Raw genomic sequence first — 21,063 nt, forward strand, 5'->3', positions numbered from 1 at the left:
GGCTTTTCCACTGAGGTTAGGGAAGAAAAAAACCAGAGGACATGGGATAAGGGTGAAGGGGGAAAAGTTTAAAGGGAACATTGGGGGGGGCTTCTTCACACAGAGAGTGGTGGGAGTGTGGAATGAGCTGCCAGATGAAGTGGTAAATGCAGGCTCACTTCTAACATTTAAGAAAAATTTGGACAGGTACATGGATGAGAGGGGTATGGAGGGATATGGGCCGGGTGCAGGTCAGTGGGACTAGGCAGAAAAATGGTTCGGCACAGCCAAGAAGGGCCAAAAGGTCTGTTTCTGTGCTGAAATGTTCTATGGTTTCTATTATGAGAGGCTTAGATATGTGGATAGCCGATTTCCTTTTTTTCCAGGGCTGAAATATCTGGTACTTGAGGCCATGCATTTAAGATGAGAAGAAGGTAAGTTCAAAGGAGATGTAGAGAGAGATTTTACACACAGAGAGCAGTGGGTACGTGTAATGCTCTGCCAGAGGTGGTAGTGGAGGCAAATATGATAGGGGCATTTAAGAGGCCCTTGGATAGGTACATGGATGTGCAGAGAATGGAGGGATGTAGACACTGTGAGGTCAGTAGGGTTCAGGTTAGCTACATGTTTAATTTGAACACCTACGCTCGGTCCGCCAGAGAAAGCAGGATCTCCCAGTGGCCACATATTTTAATTCCACGTCCATTCCCATTCTGATATGTCTATCCATGGCCTCCTCTACTGTCAAAATGAATCCAAACTCAGGTTGGAGGAACAACACCTTATATACCGGCTGGGTAGCCTCCAACCTGATGGCATGAACATTGACTTCTCTAACTTCCATTAATGCCCCTCCTCCCCTTCTTACCCCATCCCTGACATATTTAGTTGTTTGCCTGTTCTCCATCTCCCTCTGGTGCTTCCCCCCACTTCTTTCTCCCGAGGCCTCCGGTCCCATGATCCTTTCCCTTCTCCAGCTCTGTATCACTTTCGCCAATCACCTTTCCAGCTCTTAGCTTCATCCCACCCCCTCCGGTCTTCTCCTATCATTTCGCATTTCCCCCTCCCCCCACTACTTTCAAATCTCTTAGTATCTCTCCTTTCAGTTAGTCCTGATGAAGGGTCTTGGTCCGAAACGTCGACAGTGCTTCTCCTTATAGATGCTGCCTGGCCTGCTGCGTTCCACCAGCATTTTTTGTGTGTTGTGTGTACATGTTTAATTACTAGTTAGTTTAGTAAAACTTTGTGGGCTGAAGAGCCTATTTCTGTTTTGTACTGTTCTACATCCTGTGTATAAATATATTGTAAGGACCTTGGCCCGAAAGGTCCACTGTTATCTTTAAAGTTATTAGGGTTTACCTCCCAATAGATGATAAGTTCCTTCATGGGTCCTGTTTCCTGGTAATCTCTCCCCGCTCACAACACCCAGATCTTTGAGTGTCTCTGATTCTGGGAACATGCATTTGTTTTGTTCTTATGTTGGCTGTGGCCGAGCGTAAATTTTGGAAATCCCAACCATTCCGACATACCCCTACCAAACCACCACTGTTTCCATCTCCAATTTTCTCTATCTCTTCCAAGAGACTTTTAAAAACCAATCCGTGACCATACGTCCAACCTGTATTCTCCACGTGGATCAGTCTTGTACTGTTCCTGATGCTCTCTTGAAGGCATTGCATGAATGCCGATTGTTATGTCATGAACTGACCTTTGTAATAAGTACAATTAATCCTGTGGTCAGCAGTTCCCTTTTGTGCAAACATTTGATTTAACTTCTGATGCCACATCTGTGCTGGTGGATTGAAACAATTCCTTCTCTAATGACATCCTTTACTGGGGGAAGACCCATTGCAATGCGTTGAGTTTTCCAGTCCACCCTTCCCTTCCAAAGACAAAGGCACCATTCATTGCCAGATAAAGCCCAGTCATGTTCTTCATGGAACAAACATAAAATGAGCAATTGGGGATTTGAGCTTGAAAGAAAACAAAAATAAAGCAGACGCGCGATTCTCATTTCACATAATTTATTTTCTGTATTTGTATCTTTATAAAAACCAACAATTAAAACATCGAGACTGTTGCATGATGCATTCAGTGCTTTGAATACATAAACCCTCCAGCGGGGGAAACAAAAAATAAAAGATTCATTTTCAGGAGTGCTGCTTTTTCTTTTGAAGGTGGGGTAAAGTGTCTCCCATGCAAGAAAACAAAGGGAGTTGTTATCTTTTGAAGGAAGGGGGACATATCTATGGAGATTTGACCTTGCATTTAGTTGCAGGATAGATACAAGGAGGAGCTGTGGTGACGCTAGCCTGTTTTCTGTGATAGCCATCTGCCCAAGTGACACTGAAGCAACGACTCACAGATCAGCTTGCAAGTGTTGCTGTATCAGTCCCTTGGTAACAAAGCAGGAACCCACAAACTATTTTTGTACATGCAACCAACTCGTCATTTTCTAAGAAGGAGCTGTCATTTATTCTACCGCTTTAGACGCTGCTCCACCTCACAGAATCACACAGATGTGCTTGTAAGTTTTCTTTAAAAGACACAAATGCACAAGTTATAAATGTGAGCTTCAGAAAATGCCTTGAGGATTTGTTGTATGATTGCTTGTCCTTGATTGCATACAATAATCTCACTGGGTGTCATGAGTCAGTAAATCCAGATAAAGCACCGTCCTTGCAAAGATTTTAAAAATGCAGCTGTGACTTCCTTCAACTATGTTTGTGTACTATTTGGGCAAATACTTGGAGGCCCCTGGGTCTGCCAGGGTGTGGTGAGAACCAACGGCAGATTTCCTACCAGAGACAGGAATGACAGGATGGCTTATAATGTCAAAGTCAGCTAGGACCTACAGGAAAGATATCAATACGATTGAAAGAGTGCAGAGAAAATTTACAAGGACGTTGCTGCGACTTGAGGACCCAAGTTATAGGGAAAGGATGAATAAGATAGGACTCTATTCCCTGGAGTACAGGAGAAAGTGGGGAGATTTGGTAGAGGTATACAGAATTGTGAGGGTTACAGATAGGATAAATGCAAGCAAGGTTTTTCCATTTAGGTTGACTGAGACTAGAACTAGAAGTTAAGGGTGAAGGGTAAAGTGTTTAAGGGGAACATTAGGGGAACATCTTCACTCAGAGGGTGCTCAGAATGTGGAACGAGCTGCTAGTCGAAGTGGTGGATGAGGGTTTGATTTCTACAATTAAGAGAAATTTGGGTAGGTACATTGATGGGAGGCGGATGGTCCTGGTGCAGGTCAGTGACTAAGCAGCGTAATAGTTTGGCATGGACTAGATGGGCTGAAAGGCCTGTTTTTTGTTGCTGTAGTGTTCTAAGACTGACTCTAAGGACAAAACGACCTTTGATTTATTTGGAACAGAAACTTTCCTGGTATCGTACATGTAACTAAATCCAATACAATTTATGGACAGCTTCATTCCACATAGGCACATGTCTAACAATCTTTTCACTGTAACATCAAAGGCAGTGGTATGATATTGGCATTGTAGGAGATAGGAGATGCCACGTTCCTGAAACTTTATCAATGTGTGCGTAAGGAGCAGGGCTAGGGGATTATAAATGGTAGAGTTAGCATGAGCTCTTGGGCTTGAAATCTCTGGGCAAACAGCAGACAGGGAGACTCCTTCAGAAAGGGAAAGGGAGGGAGGTGACCTTTCATCAACTATTCAAGCAGATCTTGATGAGGGGTTTTCAACCTTTTTCTCCAGGTGCTGCCTGACCTGCTGAAGGCTTCTGGCATTTTCTGTACACATCTCAATGAGAGGATCTCATTTATTTGAATGCACCACCAAGCACTCCAAAACTACTTAATCGCTTTCTTTTCATTCTCATCCCAGGCTGCGTTTAACGTGCACATCTAATGAGTGGTTTTGCTGAAGTTCTATGATTTTTGGATCTCCCACCATTTATGATTTTGTTTCTAAGGGATTCGAGGAAGGGACAGTGAGATCATCACAAATCACATTTAGAAGTCCCTGTGTCTCCCAGCTTGCCCATGCAATCCGCTGAATTACTATAACCTTATTCTCAGGTTTTTGTTAGAGCAGATTCTATATTGCTGAATACTTGGGATTATGATTAGCCCCACTTTCTGGGAATATTGCCAAGAATCAACTCTTAACCTGTGGTAGAGAGAGAAAGACACTACCAGTCCTGGGCACTGCAAAATGATATAGTGTGATGCTGAAACTAGTTCATGTCTCACCACTTCTATAAGGAATTTATAGAATCATAGAGCATAGATATGAGGTCATTGGCCCTCAGTGTCCTGGCCAAATATCAAATGCCCATTCCTACTAGTTTAATACATCTAAGTTATCAAGGTTTCTCTGGCCATTCATTTTGTACCAATAGGCTTAACCAAACAGTTAAGTTGGTGGGTTTGATGTCTCACAGGCTAAACTTAGATAACCTAGGCTCTTCAGCTACAGACATAATATTTCCCTATTAAAAATCCATCTAGCCCAGGGGTTCCCAACCTTTTTTATGCCACAGACCCCAACCATTAACCAAGGGGTCCATGGACTCCAGGTTGGAAACCCCTGATAAAGACTCCATTTCCCTTGGTCTATCATTTCCAAGCTGTTTATCAACTTCTACACAAATATTCTCCTTGGAGCTCTTTCCCATACTTTTCTCCTCAACCAAGATGATTATTTCTCTGCCCCACCCCCATTGTTGACAAGTCCCATCTATCAAATTCCTTATCATTAATTTTCCATCTAACCCCAAAGATGGGCAATGATCTCCATTGTGCATTTATAAGCCTCCATGCACAATATTCCAAATTGGACATGATCCCTTGTGCAGCATCTGGGAGGGTGGTTCTAGTATTAGGAATGTTTTGTTGAGATCTGATGTGGTATTTAACTATTTAAATCTTTTAAGAGTCTGATTTAAACAAAACTTCAATGTTAACAGAAGAACCAGAGAATTTGGAAGATGCCCAGCAGGTCAGGCACGTTAAACAATTGCAAAGTGATAAAGTTTCATTGAAGGATGGTTTTGTGAATGAGGCAAACCTCGGTGGTAAGATGAGGTTGAGTTGGAGAGGCAGTGTCATGGACTCTACAGCAGGTTCAAGGTACTCCCTCAGTTCCTGGGACTGTCTCGCTTTAGGTGATACAGAACAACATGTGCAGTAGGGCAGAAAATGAGTCCTTCATTCTAAGTGAGACATGGACGTTGCACAAAATAAATACTCTTCAATCAATAAGAGCATTGAAACCATGAGTTATAGTTCACAATGTTAAATCTGCACATTCTCAATGGACACAGTACTGGTGCTGTTTCAATCCAGTACATCACAAGCTGCTGTTTAGAAACATCATTACATACTCTGTGTTGGATGTTCACCTCTCTGCCTTGTATAATCTTGTCCGTTTAAACTTTGTCCTCTACCCCCGCCCCTACATAAGTCAGTAGGATTCTGGGCTGGTGCAATAAAGTCCCTTCTGTTTATACCCGTAACTCACTTCATCTCTCATCCTCTCACTCGCATGTGCACATACACACATGCACGCACGCGTGCACACACGCACACATACACACGCACACCAACAGAAGCAGCAAATTGTCACAAAACAAAGAATGAATTGACCGTAGTAGGAATTTCTCACAGGCTGCCATTGTCCTATTTCTACCAGTATCCATAGAAACAGCAGCCAGGGATCTCCCATGATGCTTCTCTTTATTAAAGGGTCCTGCCCCATGGCAAAAGTCAGTCTTCTGCCTTCTTGTAGTCTTCCAATTATTTTACAAGTGACTTTAAGTCATAGCACAATGTCTGCTGTAAAAGGCATTGAATAAACATATCCCAGCCAGTGGGAGCAAAGCCCCAAGATTCGGCCACTTTCTCTCTGTACAGTCACGATCCGAATCTGAATCAAAATCAAATTTACAAATTTAAAGGCAAGTGACCAAACCAAGTCTCTTCTCTTCCAAAATGGAGCTATAAGTCTGATGCAGTGCAAATGATTCGCAGAGTCCGGTGTGTACAAAGTGGTTGCTTCATGCTCTGTTCAAAAGTGTGGCCCTGCAGAAGAAGAGAAGAAAAGGCATGTGAGAATGTTGTACAGAGTACTGCCTTGACTCAGGTGTGTGGACGTGGATTCAGCATCCACTCCAGTGACTCAAAGAAAAACTTCTCAAGAAGTGCTGAGGGACTGCAGCAGTGTCAAGATACCCTTCCTTTCAGATGAGATGTTAAACCTGCATGCATAATGGCTTCATATTGGGTGGCTGATGGCATTTTGAATATCCCTAACTGATGAGATTACAACTATTCACCCCAATGGTCATTGGGTGCCTTTTCATTTACTACTGTTAGAATGAGCTGTAGAGTTGTTATATTTATTGTAGCTTAACTTACATAAACTTGCTTGCCCTTTTATATAATTACCTGCTACTTGTGCATTGTACAAAGTATTTTCTAGGAATCATGGTGCAGATGTCTCTGCAATTTTCTGGAAACCTCTTGGTTTCAGTGGCAGGTGTCACATTACTTGAATCTGGCTATTTTATTGGTTAACTGTTATCGACAGAATTTCTGTTTATTGCTATTCTGGTATGAGAAGGACGTGACTACATTTTAATCTCCTCTTTCCTTTCTTTCTCTCACCACTCTTTTTATTCATGGCTAGCACAAGAGGACATAGTTTTAAGGTGCTTGGAAGTAGGTACAGAGGAGATGTCAGTGGTAAGTTTTTTTACACAGAGTGTGTGGAATGGGTTGCCAGCAGCGCTGGTGGAGGTGGAAATTTTAGGGTCTTTTAAGAGACTCCTGGATAGGTACATGAAGCTTAGAAAAATAGAGGGACTATGGGTAAGCCTAGGTAGTTCTAAGGTAAGGACATGTTCGGCACAGCTTTGTGGGCCGAAGAGCCTGTATTGTGCTGTAGGTTTTCTGTGTTTCTCCTTCTTTGCTCTTGTAAATAAAACAACCATAAGTAACAAGTTTTATGTCTCATTCTTGACTTCTGAAGAACCTTTAGATCACAAAAGCATTAGGATCAAACAATACCAAGCACACAACGCTTCAATCTCTTCCAAGATACCAAATCTACATCCAAGCAGACACAGGCTCTGCCTGGCACAAGACAGAGGCAGTGACTTTTTTGGGCAAAAGCTCAGGAACTGTCTCCACCAAGATAAAGGGGTCACTTTACAAGATAAAGGCGTTGCTTGGGATTTTGACATTACATTCCTGTGGAACCAAAGCATGAAGCCTTGAAACTCAAAGACTACATCTATGAAAGGAGAAGAGCCATTCACTCCAGTTTAACTATTCCACTCAGCAAAGAGCATCTGCCTCAAATGCAGGGGCTCCCAAACTGGAGTCCATGGACCCCCTGGTTAATGGGAAGGCTCAATGGCATGAAAAAGGTTGGGAACCACTGCTCTAATGCAACCCTGTTGGGGGTCACCAGGGAGTGAACTTGCTCAAAACTTTTGCTTTCAGTAAAAATCCCAATTAGAGAATTGCACTGTTCTTCAGAACAAATTTGACAAGAAGCCCAACTTAATGAATGGGAAAGATTTTTGCTATGTTCCCAGGTTGAACCCAGATCAAACTTTTTCAGCACCTGTACACAAAGGGTTAAAGAAGCACCTCAAGGGTAGGTCTCAGTACCTGAGTGACTTCCAACTGTCCTTCTCCATGTGGTTCTCAGGTCCCTCACTCTCAAATGAAGCTAAGTAAAGTGCTGGGAATAAGAGGGAGAGAACGTCAGTTAGAAATGTAAACAATAACAACAGGAGTAAATCTTTCTTTGAGTGTCTGGATGGTGATGGAGACAGATTCAGTTGTAGTATTCTACTGAGGACTGGAATGGAAAGCATTTTCAGAGAGATACGGATTGTTGAGAAGAGACAGCACCATTTTGCCAGAGCAGCAATGGCTAATATGACAGCATAATTTTAAGGTGATTAAAATGATAGCAGGATTCTTAACAGTGTGGAGGAACAGAGAAATCTTGGAGCTTAAATCCGTAGATCTCTCAAAGTTGCCACACAAGCTCATGGGGTAGTTAAGAAGGCATGTGGTGTGCGTTGGTCTTCGTTAGTTGGGGGATAAAGTTAAAGTGCCATGAGGCCATGTTGCAGCTCTATAAAATTGTGGTTAAACCACCCTTGGAATATTGTGTTCCGCTCTGGTTGTCTCATTATAGGAAGGGTTCGGAAGCTTTACAGAGGGTGCAGAGATTTACCTTCTCGTAATCTTCCATTTATTTTACAAGAGACTTTAAGTCCTAGCACAATGTCCAAATTGTTGGCTGTCCATTAAGAGTGTAATGCCTCTTTACAAGAATTCATATCACCCTGCAAATGCTTTCCATTCCAATCTTTGCCCAGTTCCCAAATGAACATTACAATTGCATCCAACAGTATCAAGCACTTTAGAGTCCAACTCCTTTAACTTTCATATTCGATGAGCTCCAGGTAAAATGAGTTGAGATTGAGCCAATCCTCGCACGGAACCTCCTTTTGAACCCGATTTAGATCTTTCGGAGGAGGACAGCTCTTATGCTGCATTGACTTTATTCATTAATAAACAATGAGGGACTTCTGTTGTGTTAGTGTTTCTATATTTAAAAGGAGCAATATTTGTATTGTGAAAGGACTAATGACCATTCTATATTGGTAATATAGTTCCCCATCCATGGAAGGCCAAAAGGGAAGTTTTTACCTGAACTCAAATGTGATGTGCTGTGCCTCCTATCCCTTTAAGACTAACGTTAGCCAATGCTATATCTCAGACTTATGGAATACTCACCTTCTTCTGTGTAGACAGGAGCTGTCAGAAGATAGTTTTTGATCTTCTTGTCCTTCTCAAAGGGACATTCCACCTGTTTCCACATCATAAACTCACTGATCTGTTTGGCAATTTCCCAGAATTTCTGCATCAAGAAGAAACAATAAGCATTGACTACTTGTTCTCAGAATGTTTAGAATCATGAAAAGTCTGACTGATTTCAGCCAACTTACATGTGATGTTGGCATTGCTCCTTACCTTGAAGTTAATTTGCCCGTTAGGCAGTCTGTTGGCGTGAATCTTGTTCAGAAAGTAGATGTCTTTGATGAAGAGATTAAAAACTGGAATGACAACCTAAAGAAGAAAAAAAATAACTCATTTAACGATTTATTCCCTCGAGTGGCTGAATCAGAAATAGCTTTTTTTTAATTAAATGAAATTTAAAGAGGCGAATCATATTTTATTCTGCCTTATCTCACTTTCACACGGCGCCTTCTTATGTCTCAATTATTAAAATGAACTTGCCAGACAAGAAATTGGTGTGAAGTTCACGCAGCCACCATTGTGAATGCAAAGAGTGCTTCTATTTTTATGCAAAGAAAAATCCAACAGAAATGTGAGTGTGGATGGAGATTTGTGTGGGGGAATAAATTCAGCCTGACTAGTATGAATTCTGGCTCTCCTTCATTATCAGGAGAGGTTGAACAGGCTGTGTTGTGTATCCCTTCTGTGACAGACTTGGAAGGTGAACTTGGCCAAGTTCTTCCAGCATTTATTCACTGGTGGGATACTGCTGGTCAGAGATGACCATCAAGCATCGTTGGCAAGGGGAACAGTTATTGCCCATTGATAACTGACCCGGAATGCTTGTGATGTGCTGCTTCCTGCAGTGTTCCCTAATGTAAGAAAGGGTTTGATGAAGATAACTAATAGAAAATTGTTTCTACTAAATAATTTCTCATTAATAAATCCATAAGAACATTGAACATGAATATGCACTTAGTGGCCACTTTAGTAGATACAAGAGTGTACCTAATAAAGTGGCCATAGGAGTGGAACCCGGTATGGTCGTCTGCTGCTGTATCCCATCCATTTCAAGTTTCGACATGTTGTGCATTCAGAGATATTCATCTGCACACCACTGTTGTAACTGTGGTTTTTTGAGTTACTGTCGTCTTCCTGTCAGCTTGAACCGGACTGGTCATTCTCCTCTGACCTCTCCTATTAAAAGCATTTCCGCCCACAGAACTGCTACTCACTAGATGTTATTTTTGCTTTTTGTACCATTCTCTGTAAACTCCCGAGAGTGCAGTGTATGAGCACCCCAGAAGCTCTCCTGTTTCTGAGATATTCAAACCACCCCGTCTGGCACGGACAAACATTTCACAGTCCGCTAAGATCACATTTCTTCCCCTTCCTGATGTTTGGGCTGAGCAACAGCTGAACCACTTGACCATGTCTGCATGCTTTTATGCGTCGAGGTGCTGCAACATGATTAGATACTTGCATTAATGAGCAGCTGCACAGGTGGCCACTGATTCTCTGTAGCTATCGAAGAGTTCCTTAATTGTTCACAATGTATCTGCCTCTAGCACCATCCCTGCAGCAAGTTCCATGCACCCACCGCTCTGTAATAAAATATACCTCTGTATTTTCCTTCTATCATAAATTTATGTCTCTAGTATTAGCCACTCCTGCCATTAAATACTCAGAATTTTCTGCAACCAGAAAAAAGCGAGTAACTGAGGCCCAATTAAATGGAAGGCTGATACGCACATACTAAGGAAGTGATTTCACAAATAGGGCAAAATGAGGTAGGTAGAAAGGGCAGGAGATGATTGGCCCATTTCCGACTTAGCCATTCAGTGTAACTCTGGTGTGGCTGCTGTCCTCAAGCAGGCTCGGGGAAGGGACAACAGGAGAGAGCTCCAGCTGATGAGTCTTTTCTGCGCGGATTGCTTTTGTGTTACTTTGCACCACTTACCTTCTCACGGTTACTGTGCGCTGTCTGGGATCGCTGCACAGCCCCCTGAAGAGCTGTTCTGTAGTGAGAGAAATTGCTGGAAGGATCCATGTGATTCTGTTAAACAGAGCACAGGATAAAAAAAATAAATGAGTCCATGCGCACATTGATGTGTATCTGTTTACATATGTGTGTATCCATGCACTAGACTCTTATCCCAGGTACGAAACCTCAATTTCAAACCAAGCCCTAATTTGGGAAACATGACTGGATTCTGTCAGATTCTATGTCACACTCATATCCTGGGCATTGATGGAGATACAGCTATTTGGGTCTCTGTGTCGCCCGATCAAAGATGGCACAGTCAGCTTCTAGAGGAGCGAAGGCAGTTCGCTCCAAGTTGAGAAGGCAATCAGTGCCTTGGTAGCGGTTAGCGTTACACTATTATGGTTCGGGGTGTCGGAGTTCAGAGTTCAATTCCAACATCATCTTTAAGGGGTCTGCGCATCCCCCCCCCCCCCCTTGGAATGTGTGGGTTTTCTCCCACAGATCCTGTTTCCTCCCACGGTTCAAAGACGTAACGCTTGGTAGGTTAATTGGTCATTGTAAATTGTTCCATGATTGGGCTCAGATTAAATCGGGGGTTGCTGGGCGGTGCAGCTCGAAGGGCCGCGAGGGCTTCCATGCTGTATCTCAATCAGTAAATAAATAAAATATGTAAGTGGTTAAAATCGCAAGGGTCTTAAGAAGAAAGCAAGCAAGGATTGATTAGAAAGATGTATCAAAGAGCCAGACAGGGCCAAATGGCTTCTTTCTGTGCTGAACTATTCTACGAAAGGCACAGTGAAGTTGCAGAGTATTACACAATGGTAGAGCAAAGGGGAATGAAGATTTGTTGGGAGATTGAACAATAGCACCTCAAGTCATAAATCAGTGCTGTGGGAATGACAGCTTCTGCTTGTGCTGATTTACAGGAGACACTGACCCACTTAATGCAGGCCGTTGCCTCGATTAATTACAGGATGTTGATGCAATGTGAGCGCATTAAAACGGTTTCAGTCCATTGCCAGGTAAACACAGCTGGTGGAGAGGTGAACACCCTCTCTACGGTGCAAGCGTGGCCATGCGAGACGGAAGTATCTACGGTTGGAAATGGATATCCGCAGCGAAGGGGACACAGGTCAGATGAAGAGCGCAGACCACATGTGCAACAGTTTGTGTGTTTTTTTCCATTACTTCCCTGCAGAACTGTAGACCTCAACCCGAGCACCATCTCAGCTTAGCCACAGGATGGTGTTCACCGGGCAGCCTAATCTGTCACAGACAGTGAACTGCTTTGCTTCCGTCGACAACCAACACAGTCCGAGGATTGTGCTGGGGGCAGTATGCAAGTGTCGCCATGTCTCTGGCAGCGACATAGCATGCGCACAATTCAATATCCCTAACCAAAAGTCACTGGAACATGGGAGGAAACCGGAACAAACAGATGGAAGCCAAGTAGTCACAGGGAGAACGCACAAACTCCTTACAGGCAGCAGTGGGAGTTAAACTTTACCTGGGAGCTGTAAAAGTACTACTCACTCATTAAATGCTGCCCTACATTGAAGCAGAACAGAATTAGCCCACTGGTATTGGTCTCATTATCAACTACTTCCTGTCCTACACACACCCACCCTTCAAGGTTCTAGACACATTCTGCCCTCCCCACTCCACTCCCCTCAGAGTTCTTCCTCCATCTTCCATTATGGAGGCACATCTTCTCCCAACATCTGGGTCTCTCAGTGATGGAGACTGAGGGATGCCCTGGCCAAACTTCAGTCAGCAGGACTGAAGGACTTGCCAGTCAGGTGGCAATGGAGCTGATGCTCCGAGCCACCCAAGAAAGTAGTACCAGCTCCGACTTGGTGCCCTCCTACTTACAAAAGTGCAAGCTCACAGCACAAGTTCAGATTGCAAATGGCATGTAGCATCTGAGGGAACAGCCCCCGCTGTGTTAGACAAAGGAGCTGTCCACACCAGGCCCCACTCTTCCCACCTCCACCTGACCTGCACTTACTTCCAAGACTTCAAATTTCGCCTTTTTGACCTTCGACCAAGTTTTCTTCAGTCGGGCAACAGGGCTGAGGTTCATGCCGGCTACAAAGGGGAGAAAGGAGAGAGAAGTCAGCAGAGGAAATGGGGTTCTGCATGAACATCTGCATGTCAGCAGAGTGAATAGGGGAACGAGGCCCCTTCTTATTTTACAACAACTGACACTTATTTAGTACCATTAATGGACTGAAAAACACCAAGCATCTTCACACAGCTGTTAGCAGGCAAAATTAAATACTGGGCCACATCAAGGGGCATTCAGGCAAGTGACTGATGAAGGGTCTCAGTCCAAAACATCCACTGTTTATTCATCTGCATAGATGCTGCCTGACCTGCTGAGTTCCTCAGGCATTTTGTCTGCTCAGACAAGCGACTGAAAACCTGGTTATAGATTCTAAGGAACAATTTAGTGGAAAAGGGATGGATAAGGAAATTAAAGGTTGGAACTACAGGACTTGGGTCCAAGCAATCGAAGTCATGGCAACCTGCAGTGGAAGCAGTAAAATGGGGGTGGGGTGCTGAATAGGAAAGAAGAGAATTTTGGAGAGCAAACTCACATATGATTGCCATTAGGGAATTGAAGTTTCCAATGTTGAAACATTCTCTTGCCACGTCGATGAAAAATTCGACCACACGCGTTCGCTGTTTCTTTTTTCCAACCTGTGAGTGGACAGAAATGGCCTGTGAGACTGCGTGGGGGATGGTAGAGTTATGACTTGTCCCCCGCTCCTGATCTATGGATCTATGGTCACCTGGTATGGGAGGAGGGTTGTGTGTGTATGTGTGGGGTGGGGGGGGGGGGGTTTGCTGGATCATTTGGGGGATTTGGGGGATCTCCTGGTGGATTTAGCTCCTGGGCCTGGCCATGCTGACTATTCACTGCTCAAGGCGGTAGGTAGTTGAAGGCTCTGACTGCCTGCTCCTCTTCAGGAGTTACGTTTGTACCCACGTGTCCTTCAAGAAGGAGCCCGCGATCTCTGTGGGTACAATGCCGGATTTCCGAGAATGGTGCTCCCACAAGGAATTGAGTGCTTTGTAGATAATAGTAATGGTACTTTAAATTGAAATCATTAATAGATTTGTGAACCCCTGATTATTGTATGTATTTTTGTGAGAAAGGGGATGCAGACTGCTTGTTAAGGAGACAACTGGACAGTGATTATAATTTCACCTCATTATTCCCCACACACCAGCGCAATGCGCTGCATATGCCAAGGCACACGCGGTGCCACATGCTCAGCAGAGACTTGAACTGTGGCCTATTAAACAGGTGTAGCGACCCCGAGAGTGAGGAGCTGTACTGTCGTCACAGTAGTTTGCTTGTTAAGAGAACTCTCTTTCCCACCTCTGACCTCCAGACAGCAACGCCAAGCGATTGCAACACCAGCATTGCTGGCATGCATCGCAGCGTGGCAGCTGGGGTGACTAACTGGCTTGTCAGGAGCCGAGAATCATCACTGTTAACTCACTCTGCATATCTCGGTGGCGACCAGCGAACTCAGCCGATTAAACCAGTTGTCGCAGGCTTCCAAGCTGTATGTCTTTTTGATGTCACTGCGACAGGTCTTGAAAAGAAACAGAATAAAAGTCTGAGCGTCAGAGCGCCTGTCCGCCGGTCCAAGTTTTGATTAATGATTTTCTGACCCTGGAGGGCGTTAATGCCCGCGGGCAGCTCAGAGGTTTCAGGTTCCCCGCCTGCTCATTACAGCTGTTTGCTGATGTATCAGAGGCTCCAGGACGCTCACATTCCTGACTGGGAGCCACAACAAAGATTCAGCAACAATCTATCAAACAAAACGGCCCATTGCAGGCAGACCAGAACAACTGGAGCTTAGAATTGCTTCAATCTGCTGGACCACCAGCTGTGAGACATCAGTATTACAGCCCGCTGGACATATCTGTCTGAAAGCAGTGGCCCGCTTCACCATCATTCAGGCTCCATTGGAAAAGTGGACACGGCAACGTCAGGCAGTGACATCTCCAATTACGTAACGTAGCCCCTCTTATTAGGCCCTGATTGAACTGTATTTTAAGAGCTAACTTGCAGATGGAGTTGGTGGTAAGGAAGGCAAATGCACTCATTTCGAGAGGATTGGAATGCAAAAGCAAGGATGTAATGCCGGGGTTTTGTAAGGAATTGCTCAGACCTCACCTGGGAGCTTTGGGCCCTTTATTTAAGAAAGGATATGCTGCACTGCAGAGGGTTCATGGGGATGAAAGGGTTAACGTATGAGGATCATTTGGTGGCTCTTGGCCTGCACTTGTTGGAGTTTAGAAGAATGGGAGGGGGGTTGGAGGGAATCTCACTGCAACCAATTGAATACTGGAAGGCTGCTGGGAGAGTCTAAGACCAGAAACCACAGACTCAGAACAGAAGGAAGTCCCTTTAGAACAGAGATAAGGATGAATTTCTTTAGCTGGAGGGTGGTGAATGAGGCTAAAGAATTTGGAGACCAAGTCTTTTAAAGAGGTTGATAGGCTCTCGACTAGAAAGGGTGTCAGGAGTTACGGGGAGGAGGGAGAATAGGAGAAAGAGATAATAAATCAGGCATGACGGAATGTTGGAGCATACTTGATGGGACAAATTCTGCCCCTATGTCTAATGGTCTTATACTATCATCTTTCAAAATATCATTAACATGACCTGACCGCGAAGTGTATAATATTATTAACCTACTGGTGTAAGGTGACAAAACATTTTACAATACTGTGGATCCTGCCTAGTCCAACTATGTGCATTGGGTCGAGCAGGGTTGGACGTACTGTATATTGTGATAAAATATCTGGGGTTGTATTATACCAACTCAGTACCACATATGTCAATGGAAGAGCACAGAGGTTGGAAATCTAAAATTAAATCAGAAAGTGCTGGAAATGCTCGGAGGTCAGACTGTATCTGTGAGAGAAGAAACGGAGTTCATGTTTCAGAACAAAGACCCTTCACCAGAAGTTGATTCATTGCCCCCCCCCCCCATACTGTTTCTTTGTAGTATGGTTCAGATGTTGAATGGCCTCCTCCAATCCCTTTGTGCCAAACTTTGGAGGTCTGTGTGCAATACAATATTTCTGTGTTTCTATTTGAGAAGGTGGTGCCTTTTCAATTTATTTTTTGAGGTTTAGAAGCAAGTCCATTAGCTTGGAAGACTAACTCGCTTTCTCTTCCTACTGATGCAGCCTGACTTACTGAGCATTTTCAGAACTTTCTTTTTTCATTTGACCATATACATTTCCTCTTGATCAGTATGTGCTGTTCCATCGTCAAATAGGTCAGTGATATGTTTGAGATGGCGTGGGTTTGGTAAGATACTGAAAAACGTCAAGCCCTCGAGCTCAGCTTGGGTTCAGTTTTGGAGTGGTCGGGTTTTAATTTTATGCCCGGATTGCCTGTCTTTGACCAACAAGAGAAAATCTTTGTGGTCTGTGAGCCGAACTCCAAATAAGGAATTGGTAAAACTCTTGCTTTTTCTCTTACCTTATGATTGTCCATTGAATCCATGTGGTTGAATATATGCACCAGTTCCTCCGGGGTGATGTGCATTAGTCGGTCCTATATGTGATAAGGAGTGAGCAATTAGCTGCATTAATAACAGCAAATATCTCCCTCCCAAAATTACCATTGCTGCATCTTACCATAAGACCACAAAACACAGGAGCAGAATTAGGCCACTTGGCCCATCGAGTCTGATCCGCCATTCAATCTTTTTTCTCCCCTCTCCCCAGCCTTCTCCCTGTAACCTTTGATGCCATGGCTAATCAAGAACCTATCAATCTCCACCCACCAACGTGACCTCCACAGTTGCCTCTGGAAACAAATTCCACAAATACACTGCCATCTGGCTAAAGAAATTTCTCTGCATCTCTGTTTTAATGGATGCCCCTCATGCCCTCTTGTCCTAGACTCCCCACCAAGGGAAACATCCTCTCCATACCTAATCTGTCTAGGTCTTTCAACATTCAAAAGGTTTCAATGGGATCCCCCCCCCCCCCACATCCTTCTAAACTCCAGCAAGGACAGGCCCAGGGCCAGCAAAAGTTCCTTTTAGGTGAGAGGCTGAATCAAAGATAAAATCCCAATTAAACATATCCTATTGATTACAAAAATAAATGTACTGCAATATACACTCAGTGTTCATTTTACTAGATACAGGAGTAGAACTTGGTGTGGTCTTCTGTTTCTATAGCCCATCTACTTCAAAGTTCAATGTGTTGTGCGTTCAGAGATGCTCTTCTGCACACCACTATTGGAACACGTGGTTATTTGTGTTACAGTTGCATCCTATAGGCTTGAACTAGTCTGGTGATTCTCCTCTGACCTCTCTCATTAACAAGGCTTTTCACTCACAGAATTGCCACTCACTGGATTTGTTTGCACCATTTTCTGTAAGCTCTAGAGGTTGTTGTGCATGAACATCCCATGAGACTAGTAGCTTCTGAGATACTCAAACCACCCCATCTGCCACCAATAATCAGTTCACGGTCAAAGTCACTTGCATCACATTTCTTCCTCATTCTGATGTTTGATCTGAACAATAACAGAACCTCTTGACTATGTCTACATGCTTTTATGCACTGAATTGCTGCCACATGACAGACTGATCAGATATTTACATTAATGAGCAGGTGTACAGGTGTACCTAATAAAATGGCCAGTGAGCGTATATAAAAAGATCCTTATCTCACTCACCCCTCTTCTACATTATTAAGGGCGAGGAACAGGTAAATCAGTTCTGCTGCCCTCAGTCTTTCATTGAAATGGTATGGAGAGGGTGCAGGTTTTAAAATGTCTATAACCAAAATTAAAAGGGAGGTTTGAAATAAAAAAACACTTCACACTTCTTGCAATCAGCAGCTAGGTTAACACGTGGAATTCACACTTACAGCCTGTTTCTGAATCCTACTGAAAACTGACTAAGTTGTTTATATGTGAAAGGTGACCAAGTTGTTTATAGGTACAGGGAATAGTTTTATATTTATTTATCGAGATGCCGGTCCTCCAAACCACAGCACCCCCGATTAAATCTGAGCCCAATCCTGGGACAATTTACAATGACCAATTAACCTACTAGCCGGTATGTCTTTGGACTGCGGGAGGAAACCCATGTGGTCACGGGGAGAACGTACAAACTCCTTAGGGGCAGGGGTCCATGAGGGGAACTGGATCAGAGCAGAATGGTCTGTTTTTGTTTTGTTAATGATTCTTAGAACTTGTGCTCTTGTGTAGCTTCTTACTTCCTCCCCACCCTATCCTGTTCTTGAATGGTAGCAGAGTGTGATTAGTTAATGTGTTAATGTTATGGGGGTGAGCAAGTGTAGTGACTGACACACCATCAGTGTCAAATGGTCAACAGTATCCTTGGCAGTGTTCCTCGTGTCTATTTTTCAAAGACTTTGAAGTTTATTGTCCAGTTCCTCCAATTCTTTAAATTTAGTGATGTTCACATACCATCTCGATATGGGTTAGTTGCTGAGCTAAGACACAGGGATCATTGCACACGCTTAGTATGTCCTTCTGGCTGGACGGCGTCTTGGCTTTCAGGATGGGCAGCTTATCTGTGACCGACGGCTTGATTATTTCCCGAGCTTCCTGGTGGCTGTGGATCGAGAGGTTGCGGATCAGACTTTGGGTCATCTGGCTAATGCTTTTCTTCACACTGGAATTTTCCTAATAGGAGAGCCAAAGGGAGACTCTGTCAGATGGAAGCAGTACAATATGAAGAAGATTTACACATCCATGTTTATTTTTATTTGTTTAGAGATACAGCACACTAACAGGCACTTCTGGCCTAACGAGACCATGCCACCCAATTATACACTTGTGACCAATTAACCTACTAACACTTCTGGAATGTGGAAGGAAACCGGAGCACCCGGAAGAAATCCATGTGGTCACAGGGAGAACGTACAAACTCCTTAGAGATGGCGGCGGAATTGAACCCGGGTCACTGGCACTGTCATAGTGTTAGACTAACCTCTATGCAGCCATGCTGCCCTAAGGCTTGTTTCTTCAAGGCTCCCTTCAGAACGCTTGCAAACCTGTCAGCCTGACGCTAACTACTAAGCTACCACGATGTGTAAACGTCTAACACTGCCTACGTAGAATTCAAACTGCCCACCTGCTCCGTATACAAGAAGGGACAATAAGGTGACATATATGTGTATGAATCGTGGACTGTGCTCTTTAACCAAGCGCATTTTACCCATTTAAAGAACAATATACACGTTCCGCTTATTTTTGAGGAAGTGACACCAAGTTCTAGGGAGAACATCCCTTCATACTTTTTAAGCTCTCTAAGAATTTTCTTGGAAATTTCAATAGCATAATCCCTTAATTTTCTAAACTCTACAGAGCAGATGTTTTCTAGCCTGTACAATTTCTCCTCCGGATCAGACCTGCCATCCCAGAAACAAACCTTGTGAACCCATATTGAACTTTCAAGGCCTCGACATCCTTTATTAAGTCGGAGACCAAAACCGTACACAATACTTCAGATATTCTCATTAGCATCTTTATTTCCTCTCCGGCAGTCCTTTCCATGCACCCATCGCCCATTGTGTGAAAAAAAACTGCCCCACACATCTTCTTTAACTTTCACCTTTCTTAACTTAAATGCCTGCCCTATAATATTCAACATCTCTTCCCTGGAAAAAAGATCTAAACTCTACCATATTACGTCTCCCAGAATTATATAAATTTCTATCGGGTCCTTCCTCATCCTCCGGCACTCCGGAGGAAACAACCCAGGTTTGTCCAATCTTTCCTTGTAGTTCATACCCTGTACTCCAGGCAGCATCCTGGTGAACCTCTTCTGCATCCTCTCCAGCGCCTCCACATCCTTCCTGTAATGGCGGGCGACCAGAACTGAGCACAGAATAGCACAGCTCAGGAATAAGCCCTTCAGCCCACGATGCAGTGTCAAACTAATTCAACTAGTGATTAGGCTCCTAAGCAAACTAATCCCTTCGCCTACGCAAGGTGCATATCCCACCAGTCTCTGTATACTCATGTGCCTGTCTTAAGAGACTCTTAAATGCCTTTCTCGTATTTGCCACTGCTACCACCCCTGACAGGGCATTCCAGTAACCCACCACTCCCTGTGTAAAATATTCTCCCAGCATGTCTCCTTTGAACATACCCCCTCTCACCTTAAATGTATACCCTTTAGTATTAGACATTTCAACTCTGGGGAAAGAAAGGTACTGGCTGTCTGTGCATCTCAGAATCATATAAGGATCTCTCTGGGAGATAATTAGGTGCCCATTGCACCCAATGTAGCTAGCCATTACTCTTTGATTGATTGATTGATTTATTGATACATTACTGTAATAGGCCCTTCCAGTCCAACAAGTTGCACTGGCCAATTATACCAAAGTGACCAATTAACCTGCAAACTCGTACGTCCTTGGAATGTGGGGGGAAACTGGAGCACCTGGAGGAAACCCACACAGCCACAAACAAAATGAGAAAACTCCTTACTGACAGCAGTGGGGAATGAATCCAGATCACTGGCACTATAAAGCATTACGCTAACTATGACACCACCACGCCATCCCAATCTTGTACACAAATCCAATATACAGCCAGAAAACTATTTGCCTTCCTAACTGTTTATTGCAGTTGCATGTCAGTGTGCTGAGGAGGATGGTCTTATCTAGTGCAAAATGGCCTACTACAAAATAAGACCAGGCAGCCTTGTAGAAAGTTCCTGCTGCTGAGGGATTGACTGCACAAGTTGGGTTCTGAGGGAAGGCGGAGAGGAAACTCGGGCGTTGCAGGCAGGAAGCGGGACACAAGGCCGGTCTGTTTTACTTCATCTTAGCCTTTGTCATTTCCTTTCAAACACCACTTCATCGGGCAGGTCTGAGCAGGCCATTTCCTTTTGATTGTGGCAAGGTCACAGTGAGATCGAAAGAGCTATATTCTTTGTTGGAGAGGTGGGGAAGGGGAGAAAAATTTCTTAAAATTCTAAGACAGAATGTGCTGGCTTCACTTTCCCAAACATTCCACTAATAGCTGATATTTCTCCATTTCTCTTACATCACCAGGACAAATATTTCCCAAACAGCTTCAAAATATCACCAGTGAATTAACCCTTCAGCGACTGTAACACAAACAGCAATGCATTGGAAACTATTCAATGTTATGCTCTTGAGGTTTGCTATGTGGCCCTGAAGAATCTCTTTCATTTGGTTGCCATGGAGATCTCTACTTTACCTTCACCACTGCTACATCTCATGCTGGTGGGGAAGGAGGAAT

General features: G+C 43.8%; 1 protein-coding gene across 5 annotated transcripts in view; it reads right to left on the reverse strand.

Moving 5' to 3' along the window:
• Positions 1 to 1,986: 1,986 nt before the first annotated feature.
• LOC140714303 (ras-GEF domain-containing family member 1A-like) overlaps positions 1,987 to 21,063 on the reverse strand; it is a 299,728-nt gene continuing 280,651 nt past the window's right edge. For all 5 annotated transcript variants that reach the window (XM_073025409.1, XM_073025406.1, XM_073025408.1 and 2 more), the window contains 10 exons: positions 18,253 to 18,471; positions 16,282 to 16,356; positions 14,279 to 14,374; positions 13,367 to 13,469; positions 12,775 to 12,854; positions 10,740 to 10,835; positions 9,014 to 9,109; positions 8,777 to 8,900; positions 7,634 to 7,706; positions 1,987 to 6,037 (listed from right to left, as the gene is read on the reverse strand). In XM_073025409.1, coding sequence (XP_072881510.1) covers positions 6,013 to 6,037; positions 7,634 to 7,706; positions 8,777 to 8,900; positions 9,014 to 9,109; positions 10,740 to 10,835; positions 12,775 to 12,854; positions 13,367 to 13,469; positions 14,279 to 14,374; positions 16,282 to 16,356; positions 18,253 to 18,471 — 987 coding nt within the window. In that variant the 3' untranslated portion in view covers positions 1,987 to 6,012. The remainder of the gene's footprint in view (positions 6,038 to 7,633; positions 7,707 to 8,776; positions 8,901 to 9,013; positions 9,110 to 10,739; positions 10,836 to 12,774; positions 12,855 to 13,366; positions 13,470 to 14,278; positions 14,375 to 16,281; positions 16,357 to 18,252; positions 18,472 to 21,063) is intronic.

This window comes from Hemitrygon akajei, chromosome 21 (genome assembly GCF_048418815.1).
Source record: "Hemitrygon akajei chromosome 21, sHemAka1.3, whole genome shotgun sequence".
Taxonomy (NCBI): domain Eukaryota; kingdom Metazoa; phylum Chordata; class Chondrichthyes; order Myliobatiformes; family Dasyatidae; genus Hemitrygon; species Hemitrygon akajei.